At 42.2% G+C, this 24,679-nt stretch overlaps 1 protein-coding gene across 1 annotated transcript; it reads left to right on the forward strand.

Moving 5' to 3' along the window:
• The first annotated feature begins 10,327 nt into the window (after positions 1-10,327).
• Positions 10,328-12,746, forward strand: adra2a (adrenoceptor alpha 2A). Its single transcript, XM_084556131.1, has one exon. It carries the CDS (start codon positions 10,939-10,941, stop codon positions 12,193-12,195), a length of 1,257 nt encoding a protein of 418 aa, XP_084412257.1. The 5' UTR covers positions 10,328-10,938; the 3' UTR covers positions 12,196-12,746.
• The last annotated feature ends 11,933 nt before the right edge of the window (positions 12,747-24,679 follow it).

Genomic DNA, 24,679 nt, shown 5'->3' on the forward strand with positions numbered 1-24,679 from the left:
GTATTACAAGCTAATTTCTAACACAAGAATCTTGAGATGGAAGAACTGACTGATTATTGCTTAAAGAGAGGTTTTCTTAAAAAAATAAATAAATATATATATATATATATAAAAAAGTTGTGTAAAACAAGTGTTAACCCCCACCCCATGACAGCAGCCGTCCCCAGCAGGATGCAGCCTGACACAGACACACACACACACAAGAACAGTTTAGGAACAACTAAAAAAACCTGAAGAACATCACAAGGTGTTGACCTGGCCTCCAAATTCACTAGATCCCAAACTAATCAAGTATCTGTGGGATGATCCACAGAGACCCCTCCCCTCAACCCATAGGACCCAAAGGCCCCCACTAACAGCATTCTGTTTACAGACACCACAGGACACCCTCAGAAGGCCCATGTCCATTCTCTGATGAGTCACAACTGTTTTGGAGGCACAAGGGAGACCTACACAATATTAGGAAGGTGGTCATAATGTTATGCCTGATCGGTGTAAGTGAGCACAGGAAATAGAATGACATGGTGCATGTTCTTGTTCCCTGAACTGAAATTGGAATAATTTTATTATTTATGCTTTTCATCCTGGCCAGCTGGGATGAGATGGCAAAGCAGAAGTGAAACAAATAAGCCATAACTGGCTCTAAAGGGATAGAGAGAGAACCTGTCAGCAGACCTTCCATTCTGAACTCTTGCCTAAACTGTCATAACACCAGAATATCACAACTTCTGCATTTCACATCAGCTAAACCAAACAAAAAGGAAATCTAAACCTCAGATTCCTCAAAGATATACAATGTACATATACAATACACATGAAACTTAATGGGTGATCTGTCGACCAAAGCACACATGCGGGGAAAATAAAACACATCATTACATTTTTAATGTCCTATTTAAAGTGAACGCCAGCTATTTAATTAGACTGTCTTCAAGGCTCACATGGAGGAATCTTCACTCCTCCTCTTCGTCACCTATTGAGGCACTTTACAAAAGCGTCCCTCAGACTTTTTCACACATTTTCCTCTAAGTAATCGTTCCTAATAGCATCTTGCACATACACTGCAGTCTATGCCATGCAGAAAACCTATTATTCACTCATGTACACTCTTCTGAACAGAAGCCCTTGCTGTAATATTTCCTGTTGTGTTACTCCGCACGTTTCATGTCAGTTTTTACCTTAATGGTGTTATTATTCCTTATTTACAGTACGTGTCACCATTGGCCTGCCTGAGCCAAGCCTCTTCTTCTCCACAGCTCTTCTTGGAAATATTTATGTGACTCATTATTTTCATACCCAGGTACAATCATTCAGAGCATACACCCGCAAACTTTACCTAGAACCACAGAGGTAAACAGGTTGCTCTTGTCTCCGTGTATTTATATGCGGCATTTCTCACAACTCATTTTCCTATTATTCAGATTGATGATTTTAATAACATTTTAATCATTTTATAACCTAAACCCTGTGAAACTGCAGCGGTAATAAGGTGCATCGTGATTTATGTTCTCCCACAACGATGTGCTCTGCTGCATAAACCTGATCACAGGCCGGCTGTTCACGCGCAGACATGATTGGGCGCCGTGATTATTTTCTCCTATATCATACAGAATGTGTAATGTGACGTGTGGTGAAAGGGTCAGTGGTTCACATGCACATTTTGCCAAGCGTTTAAGCACGTTTCTCAAAGCTCTAAACACAAACTGCCCTCGTTCTCAAGTGTTCATGTCCAGTGCCACTTAAAGGTTTCTACATTTCTGCTCCGAAATCACTCTAAACATCAGCGGATTTTCACGCAAGTCCTGAAAGTAGACAAAGAGAACCCAGTCAAACAAATGAAACAATTTCTCAAAACACTGGCACTGTATGTCTTGGCTTCGTGGGGAGTGGTTGCATAGTCAGATGCACACAAGTGTATGGAAATGCATTTTCTTTTTCTTGTTTTGATGTATTCACAGTAACTCGTGTATGTACTTTATATAGTATGTGGTAACTCATTCATTTCACCCACTGCTAATACAAGGAGAAGCACTACAAAGAGAATCAATGCAATACAAAGCGTTCAGCTGAACGGACACATGTTTGACCTGACCCTCCAAGTGAGTTTGCACAGTCGACAACATGACTGAGACTACTTGGTAATCAGGGTGTTGCATAATGAGAGCCACAGTCTGCAGGTGAACAAAGTGTGCTAAATGGTACAGTTTGTGCTGAGAGATTTGTGATTCAGACTGACATTTTGCTTTGCATTTAGCATGTTGTTCATAGATGAGGTTGAAGTTTTCAGACTTGTGTGCATAGTTGTATTTTTTGTGTGAGCATGAGATGGGGAGATCAACTGCAAATGACTGAGTGTCTCTGTCCAGTACAACACCGCCCCCTGCTGGTGAATTAAACTCAGTCTTTCTAAAGGTTGAAGCAGCCTCCGCTTCTGTAATAATTATTAATAATTATCATAATCATACTGTGAGCTTTTCATACTAAGAAGTGCGATGCCTTTTATAACACTGATCAACCAAAAGTTGGTTTTCCTGTCGCACTGATGCTGTCATCTTGTAGTGACTGGAGTGCAACTACAGCCTCCTTCACACCTTTGTCCTCAGCAAAGTAAATAAGGACCCACAGACAAGAGAAAACTCTGAGCCGCAGTGACCTCCAACCCCTCGTCCTTCTTCAGTCGTCGCCATGCCCGCAGTAATAGTATATTTTATCGTCCTCCTGAAGCTTGTCTTGCAGGAGACGACAGGTGTCACTGTATCCTTGCGCTTTGCGTGCGCCGCCATGAAACAGAACAGCCTGGTGTTTATCCACAAACAACGCACAGACCGGGTTATCAGGCCGACCCGAAGCAAGTGTCTGTGTGTGTGTGCGTCTTGTGTGTTTGCGTCGCCTTCGCAGGTGGGCGCATTGAATATTCACCCACTTCCCGTTAAAAGCCTTCCGCGCATTCGTCAAATATTTCGCGTTTGAGGGCTTTCAACAGGTACCAATCATCGCGGGGCAAATTGAATCCCTAACAAGCCATTAAGCTTCCGTCGGAGTACATTCGTGCCAATTACCCGGTCCATCTTCTTGTCTCTCTCTCTTGAAGGGAGCACGGGGTCAGTGGCACACTTCCGTGGGAACAGGTGTGAGCGACGCCACCCTCAGGTACTTGACCTCCAAAGGAAACACTGACAGTGAAACACTACTAGCCACTATAGCAGCCAAGCGGGGTACAGGTAGTTTAATGCAAGTGAGAGAAAAACATTTACTCTTCATTTAATGCCTGCTTACAGATAAAGACTAAAATACTATTATCACCTCAACACGTTCTTTATTTCCCTTGAGAAAAGGGCATTTCTCAGCAACTGTTCTGGAAATGATTGAATTGGACATAACCACGTGGCATTCAACAAAATTTAAAAATATAAAACCGGATTTAAAAATAAATCAGAGTAAAAGACACACGATCAAGGCCAGCCAGACAAAAAGCAAACACACATACAAGTAGGGGACTCTTCAGCTGAAAACATGAAACATAATAAGAGAGAAACGCCATTAGCCGAATGGAGGTCAACACTTCGCTGTATGACCTTCATCCTTGATCTATAAACATATAATTTGTTGACTTTATTATGCAGAGAGTAGCAGCAGCAGCACAATGTGAAGATTTTTACAACTGCACTGAGGATTGTTGTGACGCTGCCATCCTCGTCCTCTGAGTCAGACTTTGTCCGGCACACTCTGATGATGAGCGGCGAACGCTGTGTCCTCCCTCAGCTCAGCTCTTTCGGGACTTTCCTTATCCAGCTCACGCCCCTGGAGTGATTTCAAATCTAGCACAGCAGTGGAACACAAACCTATCATTAAACAGAGCTTCAGGGGGAGTCTGGAAGTTTGAATCTGCCTGAGGGATAGAAAATGAAGAAATGTCTGATCTGTAGAAAGGATGCAAAATAACCATCAATTACTTTTAATATATTATTTTATGTATAGTTTGCAAATTTTTAGTTATGTGTGTAATTTCAGAGGAATATAAAGAACTAAAATGAAAGAATAAAGAGGAATATACTGTATATATAAATCAAAGTTGGTAACTTGTGCCAGAGTTAAGACAAACACATTCTTCTTACGACTGACACTGATATTGTTGTTATAAGACTTTAATAGTCAGGATTAGCCTTTTTAAAATAACAGTGATGTTAATAAAAGTGGAAGCTTTGTCCTGCTTACTGCTGGTTTATTTCATACACTGTAAATTCTAACATGGTATTTAATCAAATACATTTAGTGGCCCTAACCTAGTTTTTGTCAACTTGTTGTCTACTTTTACTAAAAATAAGTTTGCAGAGATTTAGGGTTCGAAAACTTGGACCAGCTCATTGTTTTTAAGTTCAGTCCCCTGTTTTTGGATAAAGATTTATTTATTTATTTTTTTTCCAACATTTGGACATGCACAGATCAGTCCACTTCTACTCACCACCTTTTTACCTGTTTCATAACTGGTGGTGACTGTTCTTCATACTGATGATATTCATCACGGTATAGGGTGGTTCTACCTCTAGTTCATCTCCTCTGCATTGATATTGGAGTCGCCTATATATTTAATTTCAGTAACCCCTGGTTTACTGTTAACTCCTGACCTGTTGTGTTAAATATTTCGATTTAATTACACTCACTCAATAGTTCCGATTCACTTAATTATATCAAATTAAGTGTTTGAATCTACACAATCTTCTAAAAACAATACACTGATCATTTACATGCCAACATTTATATTCCTTAAAGTTAATAGCTGAGTTAAGAAGTGTGTCAAGCAGTGGACGCTAAATGAAGTGACATAAACAAACTCAATTTATTTTAGTTGTACTATATATTCAGGTAATAGTAACTAAGTAGTTACTAACTGAACAACTTAGCTCTAATTCACCATGTTACCTTGTTTGATTTAAAGTCAAGTGACTGGATTTTCCAGTGTACCTGCTGGTTTAAGACAAAGCGACGGTCTGATGAACTGCTGCTGAACTCGTTTTAAGAGTGTCTTCCATTACCGGCCACATCTCAACACTGTGGACAAAGTAAACAAGACGGTGTTTGTTTTTGATGGACGCGATGTACGTATCATTAGACAGCTAAATATGATCTAGTTAAACAGCACCGGCCTATATGACAGGAGAAGAGGTGAGCTTCCTGGAGTAATAACGACATAAAGGATTACTCAGTGAATATATTCTATAAATATCAGCCATAAAATGGCCACTTTAACTACAGCAGTAAGATCTACAATGCCTATCTATAGTGAGCTCACTTTTAAATCATTTTACACTGCTCAATTATGTCTATATTATAAACCATGAACTGAAAGCTTATGAGCTTTGGAAGCCACCAGAATTCACTGTTTCAGCTGTGACTGAAGCCCCGAAGTTTCAAGCTTTTTCTCAGTAGGATACAAAGAAAACGCAGTAGCTTCATGACATATCATCTCTGTTTTCCAACTACTTATTCCGTTTGAACCACTTTTTCCTTTAAATCATTTGAATATACTTTTAAAAGAGTTTTTGTTTTATGACATTGTTTCATTCTTGTGATGTTTTGTGCATTGCTGTTCATGTTGAGAGATTTAACAGGTGCCCACAAATAAAGCATATGTTAGGATGGTGCATATTTCAAACGAGCTGAATAACGTCACAGAAGCAGAGAAATATTTCCAGCTGTGTGTGTCGGATCTTGTTTCCTACAGATGTAAAATACTGCTAAGGGTATCTCTGTTTTTTTTCAAGCTGATGAGCATGTTTGTATGCGGCCGCCTCCAGGAGGCAGCCACAACGTGTGGGACTTGGTGTCAGTCATGGACGGCCAGGACGACTACTGTGCGCTACCAGCCAGCTACAGCACAGGAGTACTGCACATGAAACACCTGCTCAAATTTAAATCAGTAAGTGGATGTGACAGCAAAGAGGAGGGAAGTCACCGACAGCCGGGGATGTGTGCTTCTCTTCTCTGGTAGTCTGTGTTATTAGGCTGCTTGTTGTTAGTCCCATTAACAGTTTACACCGTCAGTCAAGTACAAACATCTGCAACAACACACACACACACACACACACACACACACACACACACACACACACAAACATAGCTGCAGGACATTGATCTTAATTATAATAACTTTATTTAAAAAGCGACAGTTACACACTCGGATAAGACAGTTCAACGCAATCAATTCAAATCAAGTCAGGACAATAAAAGCAGCGAAAGCAAATAAAACCTAGTTCAAATAAACAGGGATGTATTGGTTTGTTAGGATAGGTTTGGCTGGTATTCAGCTCTCTGCTGTGGATGAACATTACAACTAACTGGTAAAAACAGGGCTTAGACAAACATGCCTTTTTGGATGAATTTGTAGGAATAAAATACTGAAGCTGTTTAAATCTGGAGGGATCTGAGCTACAAAAGATTCATTTTCGTTCTATTTTTCCAGTTTGAATCCCAGGTGCCGACTGTAGTGGTCTCCATTCTGAGGAGGTATCGGAGCTCCCAGTAAAGACGAGATGCTCAAAAGTGCAGCAGTTATCCACTAATTTTTCCCAAATTGAGCCCAAAGTAAAGCAGGTTTACCAGCAGCAGTCAAAACATTAATGTTAGTGATACCTGTGGATCCATTTTGGTTCCAACATCACCTATGAAGCCACGGGAATACTTTAAAACCTGATATCCTGCAAGTAGTCCATTGTTACAAAGTGGGCCGTTAAGGCAGAGACAAATCAGGTTTCAGGCTCTAAGTTCTGTAAAGCATCTTCTCTTTCAGTAGGAGAAGGCCTTATCTGTGGCATCAGGAGTCCATGAAGTACTGGAAAAAGCTCATACAGAGGTTAACCTCGATTCAGTTTTAGCTTTTCATTAACAATCAAATGTGTTTTTCAGACAAACCTCTGATACAATTCACTACATTCTTGTGGATTGTGTGCACCTTAGACGGAAATAGAGAAACCCATATGCAGTCCAGGTAAGAAAACAGTATCAGTATCAGACACATTTTCATATCAGTAATGAGCTCATGTTGCAGGAGACACTGACGATGCCATCCCGCACTGCATCGCCATTACAGACATTACAAACCATGTGACGTTCTTTGGCGAAGGAGGCCAGCAGCTGGAGGTCTTACTTATAGCACAGATACAGAGATAGATGGAGGTATGAGAGGACATGACGGAGAAGTAAGGAAAATGTTGGTCAGAAACAGCAACCAGCAATGGTTGTTACAATAATGATTTTTGGAGAGGGTGTCAGGGAAACATCCATCAACCACATGACTGATGATGTGGAGAACAGGCAGCAATGCCAGAGGCAATAAACACACACTTTCAAATTCTTCTTTCAACTTCCATTGACATGACGTATTCCCTGACCTTTACCCTAACCATAAGCATCTCAACTAAGTGCAACTAATTGCAACATTTACCCTAAAACCATGCAGCCTTAACAGGTTTTAACCCTAAAATTGTTGTGGAGCCCATACACGTTCAAAATGGTCCCACAAGGTCAGCATTTGGGCCTTCTCCTACTCACACTTTAATAAAAACAAGAACACACACACATTCTTTTCCCCAAAGCACCTGTTGGACGTTTGATCCGAGTTTGTTACCTGTATGGCCACTGTTGTTATCACAGGAGCGATAAGAGGAAAATGATTTCCATATGCAGTTAGCTGAGGCTCAACTATTCTAAACGTACTACACACAATGAGTCCGAATGTACAAACACTGTGTGGGATCTTCCGAGTGAAGCAGCACGGAGGGTTTCCGTAATGTCACCAGGCACACCGACATCCTGTTAAAATGAGCAGCAAGGCTCGTCCACGCAGGAAGAGACAGCGGCGGTGTGTCGACCAGACGCCGTGAAAGTTAATGAAATTCTGAGTTATTATTATATGATAGGAGAGAAACAAATTGGAGACATGAAGTGGGTGGTACCAAGCTGAACTAATCTCAACTTTGAGGACCAGTGGGAGAAACTGATAGTTAAATGACATTATGAAACACAGAGCTGAATTCACCATGCTGATAGCGGGCATGAAGTGTTCACATGAACAATATGTCTTACACCAGATCAATACTTCTAATCTGAGATTTCAATTTAGCTGTTTACATAGATGCTAAATAAAGTTCTGATCAGATGTATGTGTGTGTGAAACAGCAATCACTAAAGAACTTTATTGACAAAGTTTCTCTGCTGCTGTGGAGCGTCAGATCTGCTGAGAATACAATAAAAGAAGAAGAGGGAGGAAGAGGAGGAGATGAAGTCAAGGAGCAGAAAAAGAAACAGAACACGGAAGATGAGAAAGAAGAGGAGGAGGAGAATAAGAAGATGACGAATAGGAGTAATGAGGGTGAGGAGGAGATAAGGAAAAGAAGAAGAAGAAATAGTAGAAGGAGGAAGAAGAAGAGACGAAGGAAAGTAGGATGGAGGAGGATGAAGACAAGATGATGAGAAGAAGCAGAAGAATAGAGAAGGGGAAGAGAGGAAGAAGATGTTTTTTTCTCCAACCTTGGACTGAATTAGTAGACAAAGACGAGCATGTTGTTTCCAGCTTCGTTCATCCTTTTAAACACTTGTTTGAACAACTGATTGCTTTGCTACCTCCATGTTTCTGTCCCTCCTGGAAACTCGTCACGCCGCCTCATGTTTACCCCACGGGACACAAACATGCTCAGAAAGAACTGATTTATTCCAACCAGAGAGAAACAGACCATCAGATCACATGTTTACATGATTAATAGGAGCTAATATTTTTCCTATAGAATGGATTATCAAAGGTTTACACCACCCTTCTCAATCAGATTGAAAATTCCTTCTGATCAGATGGGTCTCTCCTGAATGAGGTGGTTACATGAGTGGAATACTAGTGTCTGTGGGAGTGAAAACGAAACATAAACTGCAGTTTATGCTGCTACATCTGAACATTTTCAGCCAGTTGCTGCGGTGCAGACCTACAGAATGTGTATGTATGGTTTACCAGCTAAATACGATGTGGTTAAACAGCACTGGAGCCATTAATGCAGGCGAGGGATAAAGTTAAATATTTGTCTTTAAGCAGCAGGTCAGCTGTTCAGTTGAATTCATAAAAATAAATGGGAGGTTTCCTTCATTTTAGTACGTTAAAATTCCCAACAGCCCTCGCCAAACTCACTTCAGCATGAGGCCCCACGTAAGGAACGCCCCAACAGCAGGTTCATTTTTTCAGACTCTTCACAGTGATTAATCTCCTCCAACCTGCCCGTGCCACTGCTCCAGCATCACTTTTGTAAACACCAAATTACGCTGTCAGATGAGTGCGTTGGGCAAACAGGACCAGAGAATCAGCCTGGGCATTGCCCCTGACGAAGTTTGGGGAACTCCCTCGGCGTGTTCAGCACAAAGTGTAAAAGGTGGCTAAATAAATTAAATTGAACAAAGTAATAAAATGCCTCTGTTGATGTCCACATGGTGTGGCTCTGGCTGCTGCTTAGCAACAGAGACTAGCAGCCGCGCTGCAAAAAATGTCTGCCCCACCACATCCTACAGTTCACTCTGTTTGTAATGTTTCTATCTGAAGAAAGAAACAACTTGAATCTTCAAACTGGAACACGCTTTTCTTAAAACAAATGAGGCCCAACCTTCACATTTGTGCTATAAATGAACTTGGCTGGGAGTAGCTCACCTTTTATTATGTGTTTGCTTAGGCTATACACTGTTTTTATGATCATGAGTGTGAGGTATAAAGTTGAACACACATAGAGCATTGGCATCACATCAAGTGATTTAAATTGTGGATAAATTCATGTAAGAAAATAATAATCATTCACTAAAAAGCTGCTTACTTGTGTCAGTTAAAAAAAAAAAAAGTTTTATTTTTTACTTGTATAATAAATTCTGGTTGACACACGTGTTGTTAAATAAAACTGAACCTGCTCATGAGTTATAATTTATGTAAATTTATGTTTCACACTTCTGCATCATGTTTGCATCGTTCTAACCACGTTTTGAGTTCCCTACCTGTCATTTTATAATTCTGCACCTGTATGTTTCCTATGCATGCTCATGTTCATGAATGCATGTATTTTTCTCTCTCTCTCTCTCTCTCTCTCTGGTGCTCTTTTCTTCCTTTTCTTCCTTCCTTCCGGACTCAACACGCTTGCAGCCGATCCTGCCGTCTTTGTCAGGTGTTGCCAGACAAACACGGCATGGCATAGTGCCAGTGTTGACAGTCTTGCGGACGCAGGGTGACCCAGTGAGCGGGACACTTTTTGCAGCGTGCGGGCTATAAAGAGAGGGAGTGGCGCACTGGTTAACACTGAGGAGAGAAACTCCACACACAGACAGGAGCACGGCAGCGCCCGGGATAACGTGATTAGCGCTCTATTAGGTCCGCTCCTGAGCGCAACTAGATGGAGCGCAGAGATCATTGCGTGGGGAGAGAGAGGAGACGCGGAGGAAACGTTTCATCCGTCTCATGGATCTCCTTTGCTTCTTACTGATCTGCCTAAAGAAGTTACCCACTGCCAGTTTTTTTAATGCCCGGCACTGGAGAGGTTGTGTCCCCGCTCATAGCCACAGGTAAGACTATTCCGCTCTTTATATGGCTTTTTTTTTCTCAGTGTCATTCAGGTTAAAGTGCTTTTCCGATGTCTGAGACAGTTTTATTAGTAATAATTTAACAGATAACAGATAAGTGTTTAAAATAGTATTAATAGCTTTGATGGATCTGATTTGTCCCCCTTGTTGCCTCATATTTTCAGATCAGAACTGACTCCCTTACAATCAATGAGGGTTTATCGTTGAGGAGGCAGTACACAATGAAAAAGAAAAATCCGGGAAAGCCTCAGAGGAGTGATTCAGTTCCTTTCCCTCTCAGCCCTGCTGCGAGCTACTAGTTCTGTTCTTCCTGGTGGATGATATTTGTTAACCTCAGGTGAACTCATGGAGGAAGCGAAACAATCTGCTTCGATGGAGTCGAACAAGACCAACCAGACTGCTCCAAATCAGGCCCCTTACAGCCTCGAGGTGTCCCTGCTGCTTACTGTGCTGGTGGGGATCATGATTCTGCTGATAGTGTTTGGTAACGTGCTGGTGGTCATAGCTGTGTTTACAAGCCGGGCCTTGCGGGCGCCGCAGAACTTATTCTTGGTGTCCCTGGCTTCGGCAGACATTTTGGTGGCTACCCTCGTGATGCCTTTCTCCTTGGCCAACGAGCTCATGGGATACTGGTACTTTGGGGAGGTGTGGTGTGAGATATATCTTGCACTTGATGTTCTTTTCTGCACTGCCTCCATTGCCCATCTCTGTGCTATCAGCTTGGACCGCTACTGGTCCATCACACAGGCCATCGAGTACAACCTGAAGAGGACGCCACGGCGCATCAAGTGTATCATCTTCATTGTGTGGGTCATAGCAGCTGTTATCTCCTTCCCACCTCTGATCACCATGGAGAAAGAAATTGGCAAGGTCAACCCTGCCTGTGAGATCAATGATAATAAATGGTATGTCATCTCCTCCTGCATCGGGTCCTTCTTTCTTCCCTGCCTCATCATGGTGCTGGTCTATGTGCGGATCTACCAGATCGCCAAAAAGAGGACTCGGGCACCACCAGGAGACCGGAAGCGGAAGGACCTGCCCAAGACAGCCACCGTCGCTGCTGCCGATCAAAAAAACGGCCACCAGAAGCTAAACGGTGAACAGGACATTGAGCTGAAGGAGGGACTGAGAGGAGAAGGGAGGGCAGATGAGGAGAAAGGTGAGGCCAACGGGGTGGACATTGAGGAGTCATCCTCCTCTGACCACAAAGTGAACAATCCATGCTCGATTAAAAAGAAATCGACGAAGGGCAAAGCCAGATCGAGCCAAATCAAACCGGGGGACAGTGATGTCCAAAAGCGGGTGCCAAGCACAAAGGGCAGCCGGTGGAAGGGCCGCCAGAACCGGGAGAAACGCTTCACCTTCGTCCTGGCCGTGGTCATTGGAGTGTTTGTCATCTGTTGGTTTCCCTTTTTCTTTACATACATGCTGAAGACTCTGTGCGTGACCTGCCAGGTACCTGAGAAACTCTTCAAGTTCTTCTTCTGGTTTGGCTACTGCAACAGTGCTCTGAACCCCGTCATTTACACCATCTTCAACAACGACTTTAGGAGGTCGTTTAAAAAGATACTGTGCAGAAGGGACACTAGGAGATACGTATGACTGACTCCATCTTTATGTACATACTTTTTTTTTACTATATTGTACATAAGGTGTAAACACATTGACTATTGTGCATGGGTGACTGTTTTGTGAGAACTCTAGGTGTAACTGCTTGGAAAGGCCAGGATGAGCTTTACGTGCTGCATCTTCTTGTCAAAACATTCCACAGCTTCGACACAGACACCGGTTAAAGTGAAAACATGTTTTTATTGTAACTGCTATTTTTATTTTTTATAAGAGCAACACAGTGAAATCCATGATGTGTATTGTATTTTCTAGTACAGTATGTTGTACAATGACTTGTCTAAATATTTGTCTTTATTTCCGTTGTTATGGATACAGTATTGTGCCATTTTGTATGAAATGATGACGGTTAGGATGATGATGCCGACTTGTGGGAACAATGCAGAATAAATAAAACCCATTTCCTGAAATTGTCTCAAGGATGCATGTAAAACATCTGACTTGGTGACGTCATCTCATTACATTGCTGACACACATTGATTCGCGCACTTGTCGTACACATAAACAGCGTCTCAAGAGGCTCAGAGAGTGGGGGAGAGGCAGAAGGAAGCCGCAGATTCACGAACAGTCACTGAGGAGATGATCAGGATTTAAAGGAGAGTTCCCGAAGTGAAAAGCTCTTTTACCTGCCATATGCCAAGGTGTGAAAACGTAGAGGCAAAGAGTCCTATCAACAGAAAAGTGCAAATTCGATGGTCTGCTGAATCTGACCTTTGCAAGAGATTAACAAGGAGCTTAGCTCTTAATGAGCCTGAACAGAACATGTGCAAATGTTCTTTTGGTTCCCGGATTAATCACTCATAGTGATAAGATGGGGCTCTTTAGTCTGAGATATCAAATTCCCAAAATTAAATTACATATTTTTTTTGTCCAAGAGTGTGTTTTAGCGAGGCTTCAGATTTCAGAGTTTATGAATTTATGAATTAAGTCTGTATGGTGAATACAGTTGTAATGAGAGGCACGGGAAGCGGAGAAGTAACGGTTCATTTACCGTCTTGTGTTACCACCATATGCGTCATTAAGTTAAGACACAGAGCCTGTCAAACCAGAACCTGATTGACTGGTCTCTCTCCCTGTGTTGCTTTGCTCCCTCTATTAAGTCTCGAAGAATGAGAGAATAAAACAAAAGAGTGACTATCATCTGTGCACTGAATACAAAGAAAAGAGCTCTCCCCAGCGGACGGAGAGTAAGTAAATGGATTTCTTTTGACAGTCAGGGAGGCAACAGAGCAGCACCATCTTCAGAAAGCTAAATGGTCCTTCTGGGAGTTTTTCTCCGACTGTATACCCAGCACCTCATCCAGCAGAGCCTGATGTATACTCATATTCAGCTGCTGGAGTGCCTCTCCGTACGTTTACAAAATGTGTAAGTGCCGCGAGTCTGTGAGAAAGAGGGAGTGTACGTGTGTGAGAATCTGCATGTGTATTTGCAGCACATATAAACACGGGGTGAGCTCCCACTGGACAGACGAGTTTGCAGTCGTGCTGAAACTCCACGTTCAATTTAAATTAGAGGAGAAATTTTGTGGAAGGCATAAGGATGTTGCCGTAAAAAACAAAACAAAACAAAAAAAAGATTACTTCAAGGAAAACAAATCCAAGCCTTCATCCTTCATTGTTGGCACGTTGGCTGTAAAATCTCTTGGGCTGCACTGTCCTGATAACCAGTAGCCACATACTGAAAGCAAACACACTTCAAGCCTGACCCCAAAAGTTCCCAGGCTTGGGCAGGAACTTCATTTAGATCCTGCTCCCTCTCATGAAGGAAGATAGAGGACCCCGTTTCCCAAGGGAAACAACTTTTCAAGTATATTCCGATACTTACACGCCCATATTTACAGTACATTGAGCGAGTTACTGGTTGGTGTTACCATTCCTTCTCTATTTCTTCCTTGGGCAACCTCTGGGCACAAAGTTCATACATCGCATTCTGCGGTCTGATGCTCTTAGCCAGTAGTTATGTTGCCTAATATCATTGTCAATGTGGGCAAACATCACTGAGTAGCCCACACTGAATATATCGGTAATAGTCTCTCTCCTTTTGGCTCTGCTATTGGTCTCCACCAACTTTAAGGCATGCTGGTATTTTCCTTTATTAATAGTGATATATTGATATGTCTGTTTGCATACATTTTCACAGCGAACTTGTGTTACTTGTGTCATAGTTGTGTATTCTTCCTCTTTCTAGAGTAAACAGTCTAGACAGTCTGTTGAGGTCTCGTCTGACCAGTAGCCTGCGTTGTCTAATGTTATTGTTAATGTGTTAATGCGAGCAGCATCACTCAGCAACCCACATTAGTGATTGTCATTGCTGAACACAAAGATTAATTAAACCAGCATTGTTACTGTATGATACACACATGATTTATTTATTTTTATTTTTTGCTTGTTTACACATCTAGCAGTCACGGAGCAGCATTATTATTCCCTCGGTGTTGTGTTTGTGGACGTCTGGTGAATATATCCATTATATTGCCTCTACTTATTTTTTTCCTCTACTTTTGGTCTCCACCAACTCTTGAGGGAAATATCTCAATTAGTTCCTGTGTTTGTTTGTTTGTTTGTTTGTTTGTTTGGCGCTGAGCAGGTTGCATTGCCTGCATTGCATTGCACCTGATACAACTAATGTAATGTAAATGATAACGGCTGCAGCTGCTTTAAATGCACGTTTCAGGCATGTCAGTATATTCCTTTATTAAGAGTGATATACAGTATTTATGTGTGTTTGTCTCGTCTTGTCCTTCTGTTCCTCTCTGTCTGCCGCTCTGTACCTTTCACATCAACAAGCAGCAGTGATATCATTAGGCGGATGTGCTTGCTGACAGCCTATTGGAAGAAGCCAGCTGTTGAAGTCAGCAGACCCTCTTCACACGCACATAGACACGCCCACATTTAGCCTGTGGGAGTAGGGCCATGGATCATCAGGTTAGAGTGCACATCCATCTCCAAAAGGCTAAGCTTGGCGGCGAGGCTACCATTCAAAAAGCCAGCAAAAATCATATAGGACAAAGAATCATTTGTAATCGGCGGATGCAAGCGAGGATAAAGATGCGCTTGACTTGGCTGCCTTGCTCCGAGATAACAGTCTGTGCCTGTGCATATGTGTGTTTGAGTGTTTCTAAGTGGCTGTGGGAGGATGGGCGTGCCTGTGTTGTGTTCATGTTCTGTAGGTGTTCGGGGTGAAAAGGTCGTGATGACGATGAATGTTGGCTCTGGCACCCACATATTACAACTTGTTTTTTTTCTTTTTTTCAGTGACATCCGCCTTTTTGAGGTGCCTGCAGTATGCATGATTATTCACAGTGTCGCAAATGACTCACTGTTGTTTGCTCCTACTTGTATACGCCTTCCATCAATGCAGTTTCACAGGAGCTCTGTGCTTGTCATCTAAATTATACCATCCCCGAACATGTTATTGGAGTAGGATCATATTTTCTAACAGTTTCCTGGTTGGCTGTCAGTTCCTCTTTGTAAGGAGAGATTGTCATTTAAAACGGAGTCCCAGTCTCATTAACGGCAGGCTGATTAGCTGTCAGGCCTCTGGGTCTGACTGAAGACACAAAACGACACCGGGCATTGGATATTTCCCTGGAAAATAATTTGTCTAGACAAATCTATTTTCTGGGAGCTCATTATGATCGAGAGCAATCAGCTCCCATCGTCCCAGGGACCACACAGCATTATGTGGCGTGATTATTAGACCTGTGAGGTAATTCGCTCTGGCTGAAGAAAAGGAGCAGGTGCAGGCTTTAACGTTCCTGTGACCTGCATACGAAAGATTTGTGAGTTGGAGCAACAGGGGCTCAATATCAAAAGTGGCTCGACTGCCCTTACATCACAATCTGGATTGTAGATGTGCAGTTCAGAAGAGAAGTTGTAGAGACATTTAGACTACCTGTAGAGCTTTAGAGTTGTAGTTGTAATTAGTACACCAAACACTTATACAAACGTCTGACTTTGAACAGAATTTTAGGAGCTTTTAATACAGCAGACTCAAAAGTAACTGTGTGTATTTTTACGTTGTTCAGGTTCAGTTTTAATGACACTAATAGCAGCACTTGAAAGACTGAAACTGATTCATACAATTTAATGCATGCATACAATTAAAAGAAGTGCAATTAATGCGTTGCGTTGATTAATGTTTTCACTCTATGCCCACATATGTTTAAAAGTCTAAACAGATGTCTAGTGTGTAGGGTGTAGAGGATCTATCAGCAGCAGTAAAACATGCCGTTCTTAATTATGTTTTCACTAGAGTATAATTTCCTGAAACTATGAATCATTATGCATTTGTTAGTTTACAAAAAGCCCTTCATATGTGCATTTGGAGCCGGTCCTGTCACAAAAAAACAGTTTTGCACATATATACATCTACGATAAGATAAGATAAGATAAGATCCACTTGATCTCCTGTAGAAGGAACTCGGGGCAACACAGCAGCATTAGAATCCGCATATAGAAGAATCTGCATATAGGTATGTGCTAAGAATATAGTAACTATTTACAAAGTTGCCCTGCGATAGACCTGTCCAGTGTGTACCCCGCCTGTTGCCCGATGACAGCTGGGATAGGCTCCAGCAGACCCCACGACCCTTCACAGTTTGTAGATTTACAAAGTTGTACCATGGTGATGTATAGAGACTGACTCACTTTTGGAGCCAGCCTCAAGTGGTCATTCGAGGAACTGCAGTTTTCGCCACAGATGTAGCTCCACACAATGATGAACACATCACAGCTGTCCCATGGAAACGATGAACTGTAAAATATCTCATGACAATCTGTGTTCGATGATCCATTTGGCTTTGAAATGGGACCACACAGCATTATGTGGGCGAGGTGGTTAGCACCGATGCCTCACAGCGAGAAGGTCCCGGGTTCGAATCCATGGGCTGACTGTGCTTTTCTGTGTGGAGTTTTGCATGTTCTCCCTGTGTCTGTGTGTACTCCAGCTTCCTCCCACCATCCAAAGACATGCTCATTAGGTTAATTGGTGATTCTAAATTGGCCGTAGGTGTGAATGTGAATGTGAATGGTTGTCTGTCTCTCTGTGTTAGCCCTGTGACAGACTGGAGACCTGTCCAGGGTGTACCCCGCCTCTCGCCCGATGACAGCTGGGATAGGCTCCAGCAGACCCCGCGACCCTTAACAGGACTAAACGGGTATAGAAGATGAATGAATGAATTATATATATATTTAAATCATTAGATCAAACTAATTATTAAGAATGTTGCAGATTCATATTATATACACTAATTGTTGTCATTGTTGTAAATGATTAACTTTATTAACAGCAATAGAGCCTGCCCATAAAATCTGTCCAGGCAGACTCTATACAGTTACACTGATAGATGCCACACACACACACACACACACCTGTCACACAATAAGCACAAGCCAGACAGCTAATATATCAGAGTGGTGTTTTGGCAGAACGGTGGTTAAAAAAGCATTACAAGGGAGTGTTTAACAGAGGTGGAAGATTAAAAAAACAACCAACATATTTCTCGTCCCAAGTACAACATGTGGTTCTGTAATTACCGCAGATAAAAGCAACAAAGATTTGAGCACTCTCTCTCCATTGTTTGGACTCTTTGTGCTGGAAATCCCAGTCTCTTCACGAGCGACGGACAGCAGAGAAGAATATCTGTGCGGTGACACAGGAACAGCAAAGTGAGCGCGAGGCAGAGAGGGCAGTTGAAGTGGGTTGCTGTAGTGTGTGTAATGACTGTCTAGTGTGTACTGATGGACAGGCCGGTGGGCGTTTGAAGGAGATTATACCAGAGCACTCCTCTGTTTCATCGCTGCAGCCTTTAATGAGGGTGACTTAATGAAAGCAGCTGTGAATAGCAGCTCATTGTGTGTGGCATGAGTTTGGCCAAGTGTTTGAGTGGTTTAAAGACAGAGGGAGGCAAACATAATAAGTAATAATAAGTTTTTCTGAAAGCGTGACTGCGCCTTAATTTTGTGTTTTACACTCTGATGATGATTGCTAAGGGAGCACATATATAGATTCATATTTTTCTTTTAAGGTTATGGTCTTTAACTTATCTCAGTCATGGCCCCGTGGAGTGGTCTGGTGCTTGCGGATTACACTGGATAAAAATCTTAGAAATGACTTTCTTCAACACAAGATGTTAATTACTAAACATGGTTAAACCTAAAATAATATTTTGATATCCATGTCACACTGGGGAAGGAGTCACTCGCAGTGATGAACCTACGGAGAACAATTACCTAAAACGCTAACATGAGTCTCTGCAGGGTAGATTTTGTAATTTTCAGTCACAGGAGGCAGCTGTTTCCTCTGAAAAAGCTGTGCATGTTCTCATCTGAATCACAAGGCTGAGCTTAGCAGCTAAAAAGCAACCAGCAACCAAAAAAAGAAGCCAGAGAGAAAGTCCCAAAAACTGCAGTTCTTCAAATGGCCACTTGAGGCTGTCTCCAAAAGTGCGTCAATCCCCCATGGACTCTCATGTTTTCATTTTAAAATAGTCAAGTTTACAGTACAATAAGCAACTAAACATATTTACATCCTGGTACAAAATAACAGTCTGGGGATGTGGCCGCATTTTGATAGCGATGATGTTGTTAAGTGGTTTGGTTGAGTCAGGCACTGCCAAGATAACAACAGTCACAGCCACCACATTGTTTCACCCCCCCCCCCCCTTAAGCAAACCTCTGGGTGACATTAAAAGTAGTCCATCTTTTTGTGTAGTCATTGCTAAAAAGTCAAATGTTTTCTCGACTCTAACTGAATGCTGAAGTTCCTCTGTAACTGCTGAATAAGCAGCATAGAGTTAGTTCAGGCACAGCTCACAAGGCCAGCTCTTTCAGCTCATAATTGATCTATAAGACAGCCAAGCTGAAGCATACATTGGCAAAACTCTCTTCCTTGTCTGTCTTCTGTGTGAGTGCTACTCTCCATTCCTAGGGCTTTCCACATAATCACATGGGTGGGCAGGGAGGTCCCAGAACAGAACAATACCACCAAATATAATTTACCCCAACTGCAATAAAAATTTCTGACAAAAGTGGTCCTGACTGAAGTGTAAATAATGCTCAAAATGTGATAATATGTCAATGCTGTGTCCACAGCTCATTTCTCACTATTTGTTTCATCATTTATTAAAAGTTAGTTTATCTGCTTCAGGTGTGAGTTGACCTTTTCTTGACTGGCAGTGCTGGCAACATAAGCACACAACCCTATGAATACTGCCCCTGACAAAAGTCTTGTCGCATAGGGACATAGTAACTTAAAATGGCATATAACTTTATTTCTAATCATTCAGTTGTTACAATAAATGGTTTATTTTAATGTCAAAGTCCTTCACTTTAATAACTGGGTGCAAAATGAAACCTGATGTTGGTAAACACATTCCCAGGTGTGTGTAAAAGAACCCCAGCACACCATACCTTCCTGTGAAGTGCAACCTGACCTCTGACAACATGCCAATGATTCAACCACAGACCAAAGTGCTGCTCATCAGGAGCCTGAAGACCAAGTCTGCTGCTGAGGTGGCTGATATCTTCAATGTATCCAAGCGTCACATGGAGGGGATAAGAAAAAGATTTGAAGTAACCGGCGAAGTTCATGACAGGCCGGCCCAGGTCAGGCAGACCCAGTAAGACAGCTGTTTGAGAGGACAGTTTGTTGCTTCGACAGCCCAGGGTCAGCCCTTTTTAAACTGCAGCAGAGCTACATGAGAACTGTTCACCAGAAACCCCTGTATCTACAAGGACAGTTTGTCAAATTCTCTCATGCAGTGGTCTCCATGGCTGAATTAGTGCTCACAGACCAGCATTAAACAGAGGACAACTAAGAAATTGTGTATTATTTGCCAAGGCAGAAAGGATGGACGGGGAACAAGTGACAAAAAGATGATTTTTCTGATGAATCATCTATTGAATTGTGTCCCAATCGCCGCAAAAACTGCAGAAGACCTGTTGGTCTGGTCGTTACCTGACCTGGTCGTTACCATCCTACGTTTCCGCCCAAAATTTGATTTCGGTCTCGCACGGAGTCTGGCACAATGTAATAGGAATCTGTCTCCGTAATGGGCGGATGCTTATTTTGAGGTTTAAAATCATTGGAGTTCCCTTAACCAATCAGCAACGTTTGGTAATGACGTATATTGTGCGCCGAAGTTCAGGCTCTTACGCTTACCACTTCCGCTAAATCAAACTTTTCCCAAAGCCAGTTGGAAGGAGAGCTACGACGTCCTTGCCATTTATAAAATTGACAAGACAAGCCTCTTGTTCTGGTTTTAATTCCGTGATGCTCTCGAGAGTTGCCATTGTTGCTATGCTGTTGAACTACAAGCTTCGCTGGACTACAAGCAACTTGGCAGGCGAGTTCCGCGTCATCACTCAACTGTTGGCTGATTGGCACGGTTACACGCGAACCGCGGAAGTGCAATTGGGCCAGACTCCGTGTGAGACCGAAATCAAATTTTGGCCGGAAACGTAGGATGGTAACGACCAGCCTAGTTGGAACCCGCATGGACCCAAGATTCACCCAGAAAACAGTCCAGTTTGGTGGAGGAAAAATCATGGTTTGGGGTTACATCCACTATGGGGGTGTGCGAGAGATCTGCAGAGTGGATGGCAACATCAACAGCCTGAAGTATCAAGAAATTCTTGCTGCCCATTACGTTACAAACTACAAACTACAAACCACTCATGTCACCAGAGATGAACACTATTGAGCATGTCTGGGGTAAGCTGAAGGAGAAGGCTTTGAAGATATTTATTCTTTTTCCCAAGGCACCGTGACTTTATTGTAGCATGTTTGTGTATTTCAAATTAAGTATAATTTCTACCGTACATTATTTGTGTATGTGACAAGACTTTTATCCAAGCAAAATCTGACCTTTCTGTCCTAATTAAATGATAAAAATCAATAAATGATAAGACTTTATTTTGGTATAATTAGCATACTCTAGAGGCCTTTGCCTTTCATATAAGCCATTTCTGATTCCAACTGATCAGCTAAAAGTCATTATTTGTTGTTCCTACAACTTGGATAAGCGACAACACTTTTGTCAGGGAATGCAGAATCACATTTGAATTCTGTTGTGGCTAGATCCCAGATGGTTCATGAAAATACACTTTTTATACCACTGAGAGGTAGATATACTTTGAGGGCCTTTGAGTTGTCTCAAAATGACACAGAATTGATTTTGACTAGCTGTGAAGAAGAGTGAAAACAGTTATGCTAAAAAAAAGTTGCCATAGCGACAAAGAGGTGATTTTCAATCACTCCTCTTGTTTATTGCAGGTCTCTCGTTCGTTGTTATTTGTTCTGGCAATATGTTTGTACATTTTAAAGACACTACCAGGCCTTTTATTATTTTCCCACTGGCTCAGTAAGATCAAGATTTATTCCCAATGTCAGAGAGCATTTCTACTGTGGTTGCCCAGCTATACAATATTGCTTGTGGTGGCAAATCACAGGTTAGTTCACTTTGGTTTTATACTTAATAGGACACTTAATAAAAGTAGAGTGGAGAGGTCAGAAATATAACCAAAGAAGTAGAGAAATGACATGAAGTAATGTACATGAATGGCTGAGCAAAGTCATGCAGGAGACCATGGAGAAAGTGAAATTTGTTTTTGACAGTGCAGAGCTTTCTGTAGTTTTTATGTAACCTAGTTTCTGTGCTTTGCTCCACTCCTACGTTCTTGTTCTTACTTCCATCTAACTGACAGCAGCCTCACTGTTTTCCGAGCTGCTCTCTTGCAACCATATGTCAGAGCTCCGATCTTAAACTGAGTGACAGGCTCTTGTAAGACATCGCATCATAAGGATATAATTAAGCACACACATGTAGAAACAATTCAGCTTGTTATTTCATGTACAGGTGAAGTCCCCTTGTCACCTCCATGACTCACGCATTCATTCACTCCTCATGTAATGTTTCCACATATATGCTCAGAATAACTACGACACAAGAAATTCCAGCCTGAGCCCGGTAAATATGAATCATTCAGAAGCATGGTATTTTATGTGCACTTTAAAGCCTTTAGGTGAAACTTAAAGCACTCTCAGTTGCTGGCAAATCCCTGAAAGAGAAACACGTTACAGGTAATTATCCATATCTGTGGAAAATTGGAAGAGGCGTGCCAGTGACTCTGAATCTAAACAGTGTATGTTATCTAATATGTGGATGTTCCAAAGAACCAGTTTGTTTCTCAGAAACATATGCATGGGAATGTGAGTAGAAATATAAGAAAGTGAAAGTGAAAAAGGAAGAAGCAAACAGAAATGAGGAGCGAGGCAAAAAAGCGGCCATTATATTCCCTGGATGATTTGATATTGTGAAAACAAATGACCAACGGAGATCAGAGCCAGAGGTTCACAAGCAGCCATGTTATACGCATAATGGCTGGAAGAATCTTCAGAGACAGTGAAGTGAATCCACGGGCCACTTTGGTGGCAACATAAAGTCCGTCTCATCTATATGCTAAAACCTTCTTCTGTGTTTGCATGAAACCTCCTTGAAAGCTCTACAGTTCAAGTCCTGCCGTGATGATTCCTGTCAATGCTGCCCACCCAAACTGCACTGTGACTGTCACCTTCTCTTGTAGCAAGCCCCTTTTTGTCAAAGCGGATGAGATTCTGCCTCTTCCCATCATTGTGAATAATCCTATTTCCCTGAGAGAAAAGGCTCATCTTTCATATCAGTGCCAGTGGTAAATTAGTCTGAGGAACAGACATGGAAAATGGACATGATAGCCCATATTTATGGATGAATTGGGTTATGTGGCTGGCAAACACAAATGGAAGAAAACCACCGGTATTCTCTCTGGAAACGTTCCCAGCAATTCGGAAGGCAGTGGACAAGCAGTGTGTACATTAAACATTGGAGCAGCTGGGAGAATATGGATCTGGGACCCCTGGGACACTGTGCAAAATTGAGAAAAAAAAAAAATCATTACAAAAACAGCTGCATAGTGTAATGTGTCGGAATAAAGCGCTGGTAAAATGCTTGCTTTCTCACTTCAACTGAGCACCTTCATTCTTTTTTTCTTCAGCACTAATGCTGTGCACCTCAGGTTATGTTCCTTTAAAATATTAAACAAAAAATACTCTTTTATTCTTTCCCACAGCACGTCTTCTTCCAGAGAGCGCTTACTCACAAATTGAGTTTAACGCCCACCCCCCTCCCTTCCCAAGAGGGTGCCTTTGTAAATATTTGAGCTGTGAAACATGAAACATAATTGCTCAAGAAAAAATCAGGTGCGAGACAAATATTCCATTGTTGGACCGAGGGGAGAGAGGTGGCTACGGATGGACTTTGCCACCGTGTTGACATTGTTCTTTCAAATGATGTGATAACACTGGCTTGTTGCAGCGCATTAGATTGCATTATACTGTATAAATAAAAGGTTTATTATTTGCAGGAGATCACAAGGCATTGTTCCGCAATCTCTAACCTCACTCTAAATAATTCCGTTTAAAAAGTCGCACAATCGTCTTCTAACCTCAAACAAAAAAACACTGACCCAGCCATGTCAGAGTGGTTGTGCTTTATGAAGCCTCTGCTCATGTTGTGTGAGGCAGAAAGGCTTTTAAACTATGCCAATGAATTCACAGCATCCCTTCCCAACAAAGGTCAGCCTTAAAATTGCTCTCCTAGCCGGTCTGCAGGGAGCAACAATATTAGCTCCTGGTTTCACAGGGCACTGTTAATCAATGGACGCTGTGTCTTGGTGTCTGTTCGTCCATCTACCCATGCACGTGCGCGTAACAACAAAACTCAGACTCTCAAACATTTTGATCTACAGTGAGCAGTACCAGAAGGAGAAGATCCTTCTCACTGGATCAGCTCCGACTCCTCCACACTGTACTCCCCCTTTAACCTCTCATCCATCTGCCTCTTCCCTTCCCATCCCATGCGGATACTTTTCGAGAAAACTCCAAAACATCCAACACACGCACGTGCGCGGACTTTTATGTCAAACTTCTGCTTTAATTTATTCAGTTTTTCTCTCCACTTTTTTTCATGACTTAATTCATCGAGCATTTCGGCGGGGACTTGGAGGCGGAGGGGGAGCTGATAAAGAGATGCAGAATGTGAAAAATGAGGCGGGGAGAAAAAAAAAATGGCAACACATGGGCAGCAGAGAGGTAGACGGCGGCGGGGGGGAGAGGGCCTGGCGGTGAATACTGATGGGATAATCATTGGCGTTTCGATTGCGCATGAAAAAGCTAGTCGGCGTTGGACCGGAGAGGAGAAGGGGGAAAGGGAGGAGAGAAAAAGCAGGAGTTGCGGTGGACAACATCTGGCACAGTCTCGCACTCTTTCCTCGTCACGTTTTTTGGCTCTTGTTTGTTTCAGGGGGAATTACTCAGGCCGTGGGGGAGTTGTCTGAAGGAAATACAGACATCAATCTCCCATAACATGCAGACGAGAAATAGAACATCAAAGTAGCACTCTCTGCACGTCGTTGGGCATCA

Source organism: Chelon labrosus (assembly GCF_963514085.1).
Source record: "Chelon labrosus genome assembly, chromosome: 2".
In the NCBI taxonomy this organism is placed as follows: Eukaryota; Metazoa; Chordata; class Actinopteri; order Mugiliformes; family Mugilidae; genus Chelon; species Chelon labrosus.